We start from the raw sequence: 9,609 nt of genomic DNA, 5'->3' as shown, positions 1-9,609 counted from the left end.
TGGAGGCTCCAGGGAGCTCCCGTTCCTCACTGCTTCTAGCTTTTCTGTCAGATCACTTCAGTCTTGTCCTCTGTGCTCATACTGCCTCTTCCTTCCTCTTCTCTCTGAAATCTCCCTCTGATTTTTACTTACAAAGGACAGGTGTGATTGCTTTTAAGGCTCACCCAGGAACACGGGACAGTATCCTAATCTCAAGAGTCTCATGCCAATCACAGCTGCATACCTTTTTTTTTCTACATAAGGTGACATTCATAGGCACCACTCCTCTTACCTATGCTACAAAACTTAGTGATCATGGTGCTCTTAGTTTTCTCCCAATCACTGATTTTACCATAAGCAGCTGACCAAATTCAATGGTATAGTAGAGCTAGAATACACTGACTGTGAGAGCCCTCTCTTGAATTTTCAGCATTTTTGTAGACTGGTTGTAAATTGTTGGTAGTTTGAAATTGGCCATGGTGGGAGTCTTTACACCACGGAAACTGGCAAATACTAGAAATCTGGGTTTCCTGTGAACCCCTGCCACACTTGAGAGAGGGTTTACCAACCACTGGTCAGGCACATTCCCTACCCCTGACCACTGGAAACTTAGCTCAGAGAGTGTTTTCCATCCTGAAGAACCCACTCAGACCCCTGGAGGCTTGACTCAAGGCCCTGCTTGTTTCCTGTGTGTGTGTGTGTGTGTGTGTGTGTGTGATGTTGTGTTTTGTTAAAAGTAGCTGTGGGCTTTATCTGTCTCCTACAGTAATGTTAAATTCCTCTGGGGTAGGACCTTATCTTTTGTGCTATATGCTCAGCCTGCCTGGCTGATTTCCTAGCGGGGATCAATACGCATTTGAACTGATCCCTCTCTGGGCTCTTTCCACGTCTGGAGGTGACTCACAGAGTGATGTAGACTGATGCCTAAGGGTTGAATAAACTTGTACATATATATTTGGTTTCTCTTTCTTTCCTTGAAGATATACTAGAATTTGGGTTCTGAGTGACACTGATTAAAGAATTTTGAGTTCTTTATTCTCAATTCTGATAACAGGTATGTTAGAAGTAAGATTTTTATCTGGTTCATTGGAATCACAGCTGGTATCAGCAGGATTAAATACGAGTCTCTGACATGTAGTGAAGTATAGTAGAGGTTTGCCGAATTGATAAAATACCTGTTAAAAAACCAGATATGTTCTGGGTGCTCTGTAGAGCAAAAGTGAATATAGTTTTAAAGATAAAGCTAAATGGGGAAGGCATTTTTGTTTTATCCCCCCCCCACACACACACACACATACACACAGTCTGAGGGATTGAAACTTATGGCCTGTGCGTGCCTGCAAAGCAAGCAGCTCTACCACTAAGCCACATCCTCTTGAGCTAAATAGAATAAACTTTTTGGGAATCACTTAAGGTTGACTGAAGCTTCTCTGCCTTAAACATCTACTAGGAGAAACTGATACAGCTACAGAATAACTAAAGTCATCTGGTGGAACCAGGGAGCTCCCAGCCTATCTGCAGATTTACCAAGACTAGTGCAGGCTTTGGCTCACATTAGACTGTCCCAGGTTCTGGGTTGGATCATTGGGTTCTGGAGTTTTGGTGCATGGATGATCTAAGAAACTAAGATGTCCTGTTAAATTAAGAAAGATGCATAGAACCTATAAGTTAATAACCCTTCTCAAAGTGAAGCAGTCTAACTATGAATAATGAAATTTTATTATTAATCCTATAATTCAGGTTATGTTCTTATGGCCAGCTTAATTTTTACTTTTGCTTTTGGGGATAAAGAAATGATCACTATAAAGATCTGCTTCTCTCCTTGCCTTGAACCATAAGATCAAAGGGAAAAGGAACCATGGAAATGAAGGGATGGGTTCCATTTAACAGCCAACACCTGTTAAATGCTGGCAGTGAGTGAGGTACTGCAGGGAGCTGACAGCCCGGCTCCAGCCCTCGGGGGCATTGGAGTCTAGTGCTGTGCCAACTCAAAGGTGATCCCCTGTACTGTATCACCTGGGTGCTTTTAGGAGTTCAGAATTTTAGGCCCTTCCACAGGTCTGAATCAGACTCTGTATTTTAATAAGATCTCTTATGATTTGTGAACTCATTAAGGTTTGCAAAGAAACCTGGATGAGAAGATAGAAAAAATTAGGAGTACAATGATCACTGGAGAGGCCATGGGAAGGATATCAGGAACAATGGAAATCATGATTTTAAAAAATTTATTTATTGGGAGTTTTATTTTGGTCTCAGAACAAGCTTGTCCTTGGTTGTCTCATTAGAAAAATGTGACAGTGGATGCTCGGTTTCAGAAGACCTTGTCATCTGAACCTTTTGGTTCCTGGATGTTTTCTTGGTCAAGCTTGGAACAGTGTGCCTTTGTGGCTGTCAACTGCTCACCAAGACTCTGACAGTCCCATTGTCTTCAGCTGCAGCTCCTGCACTAGTGACAGCCATTATCCCTGGCAGTGTGCTCTGCCTCAGGGGATCAAGGGTAGTAATGTGCTGCCATTTTGCTCCTGTACCAAGGGATCCCATGGGAACAGTACGGCTCGGGCTCAGAATGTCACTTCTGTGCAGAGGCCTTTCATGAAAGCACTGAAAGGTGGGTTTACACACGAACATCAGTCTCTCCATCTAAGAGCACAACGCTTGTAATTCTATGGAAAGGGATGATGGCTTCTAGAGCCAGGCATTAATGAACAGGCAGAGCTTTTCTTCCTTTCAGACACTGATGTGGTGGTTGGTGAGGACAACCTAAAAATAGGACCAGTCGTGAAAAGAATAACGTGTGTTTTCTTCCAAGACCTCTTTCTGGAGCTCAGTTGTTTAATTGGGCAGGACAGTGGGGAGAGGATGGGAGATGGGTAAAGGAAGTTGGAGATGGTGTACTGGGGAGAGTTTGTTAGGATTCTGATGGTAATTTGTTTTTTTGTTTTTTTTTTTAATAAATATCTGGCTCAAGCTATTTACTTTTAGATACTGAGATAAGCTTTTATTATTAGTGCTTACAAATTATCTCATTTACATCAACTCTTAAATTATTCACAGGAGATGACAGTCGGGAAAACCTACCTATTGGACCCTGTGCTAGAGGCTAAAGGTCCCTGAGGGTTGTCTGGCAGATTCAGTGGTAATCTGATAAGGCCCACACTTCACTGCTCCCCCCCCCCCTCCATCAGGGCTGTTTAGAACATGACAGTGTTAAGTGACTCTCACTGCTGCCTTCTATGTTTCCCCTACCTTGTCTCTGTTCATAAGCCTTCTGGTTGTACACTCCATTCCCAGCCAGACTCACCCACGCCACCAACTCTAATAACCCAGCACTGTACCCCATTGAGTTCCAGCATCAGGGCTCTGCTAGGCTCCTCCCTTCTAGGTTAGACAGGGCAGACAAGGCGCACATAGAATTTAAAAGTCACTGCTCATTTGAGGCCTTTGAGGGCACAAACTGATGGTACTTGAAATGAGTTCCTGCTCTTGGCTGGCATTTTACACAGATGGCAACTAGAGCAATTACATGCCTGATCGGTGGAGGGGTTTTTCTGATCCCATACCCTCTCATGTCTAACAATTTTTATTAAATCAAAAACTTTCATTAGAGCCAAATGCCTTTTTAAAGGATGCTGGTATGCATTGAAACACGAATTATTGTGTCTTTTGGCAAGGCCTTCCCAAACTTATCCACTATATATATCCCTTTGACTCTTGGTAAAAACTCAAATCTTTCCAAATTGATGCAGGAAGATGATTCTAGAATTTTCCCTTGTAATATATTCTGGTAACTCCCAGTTTTTCTAGAGACTTTTTCTTGAATGAATTACTTCAATTATTCCTGGAATAATATAATTTCTCATGATGGGAAGGTAACTCTCAAATGCTAAGAAGTTAATATGAAAGAGGCAGGCAGTCAATCATCAGGTCTTTCTGGGGTCATTTATCCAGCCACTGGAAGCTTTGGGCTTCCATCACACAAGCGAGGGACAAGGGCACTGGGCAGGCAGCAGCAGCAACAAAGCCCTTCTAAAGCTACACATTTCATTCTTCCAGAATCCTGCGAAACCTATAATTTAAGCAAGCTTGTTTATCTGATTTCTTGGTGCCTGGAGCTGAGCAGTGGAAAATTGGTGGGAGGGAGCGGTTATTGGCACATGTGATGACAGCAGAAGTTGCAGTTTGACAGCCCGACGGTGAGAGGGGAGATGGGAAAGCCCAACACAGTTGGAACACTGATAAAAATCTGTTCGGCATGTCTGTTTGAAAGGTCTAGGTGGAGTGTGTTCTGCTGTAGATTTTCATGGGGAAAAAATGGTTAAATTAGAATGTGCTGTTACTTTGATGATTACAGCTGAAGTTTTTTGGAAACAAATTATTCCTTAAAAGTAGAGATAGTCTTTGGTAGAATTATTGTGAAGATTAGCATAGTATATGTAAAGTACATGGCACATAGCACCTCTGTGGAGGGCTGTGGTTGCTGCCTTGATAGTTTAGATAATTACAATGGGTGGTTTATTATAGTGGCTAGGTAAATACAGTGTGAATCGATGTAAAACATTCTCAAGCAGCCCATGTAGGACCTTCTAAGCAAAATGGAATGTTAACTTGAATAGTTAAAATTTAAATATGTCCTCCAAAACTGACTTAAGCCATTACATTCTCTCATGGCTGCTAGCAACTCTGATTTATTTGACTTTCTTTTACATGAGAGAAGATTTAATAATCAAGGCCCAACATAACAGAACCACGGATTAGTCAGTAAGCAAAGGATTGGTTATTGTGCAAATATATCACTAGGTCTTGTGATTCATGAAAACATGGTTTCTGGAAATCTAGAATTTTGTCTAATTTTAGGGATAATTGCTTGTTTTTTTTTCCCCTTCAAATAATTTCAGCTATAATCTTCAAAGTAGTAAATAAATAAATCCAGCTTATTTAGGGAAAATCTTGAGTCTAGTCCTTGAATGGAACAGTTATTATTGGTTCTTAGTTGCTTGGCAGTGAACTTTCTTCTAGTTACTCTCATCAGCCCTTTCCCCTATGTATGCAAGGACTGGGAGGTACCTGAGGATAACTCACTGGCTACCAATCACACCAGTGCCCTTGTGCTTTTGTATGTATACATACCCCTGAGGAGGGCAGCAGCCAACTTTTTTTTCTGGTCTATCAATAACAGCACAGGGTTTAGGCTTAGATATCTCTAAATTAAAAAATATAGCTGCAGGATATGAACAACAGGGAAGAGAGAATGATGTTCGTTGTTGAGGGTGCATGAATCTTTAGAGAGCAGAGGTCCTGTGTCAGGAGGTCCCATTAACCTCTAAAATGGCAACAGCATTGGAGGTATTTATGTACTTTCTGGTGAGTGTTTTTAAAACTTTTTGTATTTTTAGATTCTCAAAAGTGTCCTTCCATGGGACAGAATGCACTGGATGTTTGAACTTTGACATTAGCCACTGGTATTATACATAACTATATCATATCATGGTGGATAAGTAGATATATCATTCCAATTTAAGAGCTGAAGCATGTTCAGAGCACTTGGTGATGGGTAAGTGGTGAAGCTCTGACCCCCGTGGTATCTGATGCAACTTTGTTCCTTTCCCCTTTACTGTCCTCATGGCAGTGGGTATGCACATACTGGGCCTGAGTCTCCCTTTCTATAACTTGAAGGGTTTAAACCAGATGGTCTCTTGAGGTCGCTTTTAGCTTTTAATGGGATCAGTATTGGTGCCACCTGGACTATTTCATCCCTTCACCCTTTGGTTCTGTGTCTGTTTTCTGTTGAGTTCACAGTGTTGTATGAGCTGCCCATCCTAGAAACAATTGGTTTCTGTGATTTCTTCTTCTACAAATGTTCTGTTCCTTGTAAACTTGTAAGCTTTTCTTACAAGCTTGGATTAGATATATGTTACAGAGTTCTGCTGTTATGACATTTAATCAAAGTTTATTTTCCACTGTATTTGTTGGTTTTTAACACATTTGTTTGATGCAAAGAAAAGTTGAAGGCTCTAGTTCTCCAATTGTTGCTTATTCTGATTTATACATTAGAGAAGGGAATGCTGACCCAAGTTTCTATGATGGACAGATTCGGAGACTGTATTATATGGGACTCTAGATATTTTGTATAGAATGCTAGAGGTTAGAGCCTGCAACTAATTACTCTAACATAGCTCTCAGAGGATGATCCTCTGGGATAGGAGGATTATTCAAAGGTAGAGAGGAATAATCCAGCTGGAGGTGTTACCAGTGGGGGAGGCAGAGGTAGTCCTGGACCCCACTCTCTTCTTCTGGTAGCAGCAGGGAAGGAAGTGGTGACAGGTACACGTGTGCTGCATTTCACCTTGCTGAAAGCCAGGAGTGAAGGAAGAGTTGCGTCATTTCATTTTCTTGGTTAGTGTATTTCCTTAGGTGATGACAATTCTCAGTCCACCAGGAATGCTGGATTTGTATGTAACTATATACTGTATTAAAACTTTCTGAAAATTGCACTTTCAGAAGTATGATCTGATAATTAATTAGCAAATTCTTTTAAAAAATCATCAGACATCTGCATCCATTTGCATTTCCAAAGCTCTGCCAGAGTTGAGAAGTTTGAGCTGCCTCTGGAGTACTGACTGTGGAGAGGCGGGGCTTTCCGTCTCCAATGAGGTGCCTTCAGTGGCGGGCAAGCCTATCGTCTTCCAGGGGAGCGCTCCCTCTGTAATCCAAGCAATAGCCACGCAGCCTGTTTTATTGTTTGTGGAGTCCTGCGGCTCCGAGCGCTTCACAGACGGGAAGGAGGGCAAGTGGGCGGTTTATGATTCTGCGCTCTGCCGGGACAGGAGAGCTGAGCCCTTTGGTTTTTCGCGAGTAACCTGTGTGCGTGAACTTTGAGCTGGGGGCCTGCTGGACGCTGGATCTTTTTCTCCAGGGTGAGAAGTTACGTCCTTGCGCACCAGACAGCTGGCTCTCTGCCCTTGTGGGTAAAGATGCCTAGGAGAGGCGTAGGATTACAGTTTGGGATGCTAGGGACACACCAAAGTGTCGGAGTGCCTTGGTTCTGTTCTTTACAAAGTCCTGACAAGTGTGCCTGAAATGAACAGCCTGCTTCATTTTAAAAGAAATTGTGCCGATATTTATTTTTTATTTTTATTTTTTGACTGTGGACATCCCTGACCTAGAACTGAGTACCAGTATGTGGCCAGGGTAAAAAAAAAATTTTTTAAATTTCTTAATCCTTTATTTTTCTTTTTAATCGGTTGTCAGAAGCAGCCTTTTGCATAATTCCATGCCTGACTCTCGACATTGTCTGAATAAGTGGGAAGCAGCAGGCAATTTGGAGGACCTGGGCCAATTTAAAAAAACCAAGCTTTTTGTTTATCTGGCTGTCCTTTGTCTCTAGCCGAGTTTGATGTGAAAGAAGATGAAAAAGGAAGGCTCTTCAGCTTCCTTCAGACTCAAACCAAACTCAGGGTCTCTCTCACGTGCTGTGAGTTGGATAAATTTCTCCTCCTTGTCCAGGCAGACAAAGAGGCTGTTTCGCAGTGATGGAGAGCTGTCGGTCTATGGGCAGCAGGTGGAAGCAGATGACGAAAACTGGACATACAGAACCCAGCTCACAAAAGGTGACTTGATTTTTTTTTTCTTAATTTAAGCATTTAAAAGTTTGTTATGTAGAATTATTTATTTCGATCACTGATTTGCTCCATTGGTAGGTGGTGTTTTTTTTTTTTTGTACTGGAATGCAGCATCATTCATTTATTTACATGTCTAAAATGCAGATGCTTCTCCATTAGATTTGCCTTGAGATTGTACCCTTCCAAGAGGATAAAATAGCTATTCTTTGCTCCAATACCCCCCATCCCTTCTCCAGATCCACACCCTCATGTGACTTTTGTGAAGTTCAATGGAAAACCACCACCATCAGGTGGGGAATCTTCTGATCTTACCATCTGGGGTTAGAACATGGAGAAACTGAACTGAGAAAACTTTGGGAATCATTGATAGTTTTTTCTTTCTTTTTTTTCTTCTAAAAAGACTAATGAGTTACATGAATGCATGAATTAGACAGGTGTTGGGATATGACAGGGAGGGGAATAAACATACAGGAACTTACCTTTGATATCTTGGCCCAAAAGAGTTTTTGGATTTCTATCAAGTTCCTTTTCAGACCAAAGTGTTCATTTCTGTTCTCAGGATTAGCATGCTTTTTCCCCCTCTTCAAAGGTAAGGAAAGATAACAGGTCTGCTGAGAGACAAGGAAACTTTCCGTATTTCTCACCACTCCCCTACTTTGTGTTTAGAATTTCTGAGTTCTTCCTCTTAGCATGTTTGCTATAAGGACTGAATTGTTCAACTCTAAAACTGTTTCTCTATTGGATGCAAAACCTGGTGGGGAAGCACTATTTAAGTATCACAAAGGAGCCCAAGCTAGACAGTCAGAGTGATTGTGTTTCCCCTGTTCATGACATTCTTCCCATGCCAAGAGAAACTTCGGGAGAATCTCTCACAGACCTGTTCTTCCCCCTCTTTGGGGAAACAAAACTGCTGAAATGTGAGAGAATCAACTAAGCTAAATATGTGCTTATGGGTGCAGTAATTACACTGTGCAGACTGAGAATTGAGTGCAGTCTCCTTTGGGTAACGTGTGTTAAACCATTTCTGTTTGTCTATTAAACTGTGGAACAGGAGGGACCAGTTAATACTCTTTGAACATGTCAGTTGTTTATTATGTCAAGAAGGTGGTCAAAAGTTGTCCACTGATACTGAGCTTGAAAACATGGCTTTTTAGTTCAGATGCTGCATAATTGCCTGGTTAGAAGAGACATTTGTGTTTTCTGGCTGGAGCTGTATAGTTTAGTAAGTCAATGAACTTGACTTTTCTAAATCAGGAATAAGCTGTGGTTTGGGGAAATCGTTGGGTTGTAATGTTTGGAGCAAGGGTGGATACAGTAGTGCTGTGGTTGCAGGAGGGTGTAGTTTTGATTCCTTTGGCTTCTGCTGAAGGTTGCTTCTTAGGACTTGTTTTGTTTTAAGTCAGCTGCTGTCAAGTTTCTGTTAAAGATTGTGTACATGCGAGCTAGTACCTTTAGGACTTTCATTATAGAAGGTTCATCTATATTAACATTAAAGGGAAAGAGAATGAATTTACATATGTTAGTTTTAGTTGGAAAATGAAGAAAGTACTGCACACTTGACTTGGAGAAAATAAAGAAGTCATTATAAGAAACAGAGGCAACTTGTAAAATGAAGGGAGGACTTGTTTATGTAACAGTATGAAAGATTGTGCCATTGATCCTTTCATGTAATGGGATATAGTAGCCTCATGAAGATAAATGGAGATATGATACAATGTGTAAATTTATATGGTTCTTAGAAAATGATGAGGTGCAAATAAATATTATTTTGACATGTGGAGTTATGGGGAATACTTAAAAACCTATCTGTATATCAAAATTCACAATATTATATTCTGTTTTGCATTTCACTTACAAAAGAAAATTGGCCCTCAACTTTGACATATTGTCTCAGGGGCATGTTATAACAGTTGGTCTTTATTCCATATGATTCTTTCTTCTGAAAAAATGTACAAATGACATTTGTTTACACTAGTAGATCAAAAGAGAAAAAGTCTTTAAGAAAAAATAT

General features: G+C 41.0%; 1 protein-coding gene across 2 annotated transcripts in view; it reads left to right on the top strand.

Moving 5' to 3' along the window:
* The first annotated feature begins 6,529 nt into the window (after positions 1-6,529).
* The window catches only part of Nhsl1 (NHS like 1), a 126,681-nt gene continuing 123,601 nt past the window's right edge, over positions 6,530-9,609 (top strand). Inside the window, exon 1 of one of the 2 annotated variants that reach the window (XM_046450292.2) lies at positions 6,530-7,586. In XM_046450292.2, the coding sequence (XP_046306248.1) occupies positions 7,385-7,586 (202 nt within the window). In that variant the 5' untranslated portion in view covers positions 6,530-7,384. The remainder of the gene's footprint in view (positions 7,587-9,609) is intronic. The other variant, XM_046450299.2, reaches the window with a different exon arrangement.

The sequence above is a fragment of the Marmota monax genome, unplaced genomic scaffold (assembly GCF_021218885.2).
Source record: "Marmota monax isolate L192 unplaced genomic scaffold, Marmota_monax_Labrador192_F-V1.1 WCK01_AAM20220418_F8-fsc00030, whole genome shotgun sequence".
NCBI classification, from domain to species: domain Eukaryota; kingdom Metazoa; phylum Chordata; class Mammalia; order Rodentia; family Sciuridae; genus Marmota; species Marmota monax.
This window is presented reverse-complemented; position numbering and strand designations above follow the sequence as displayed.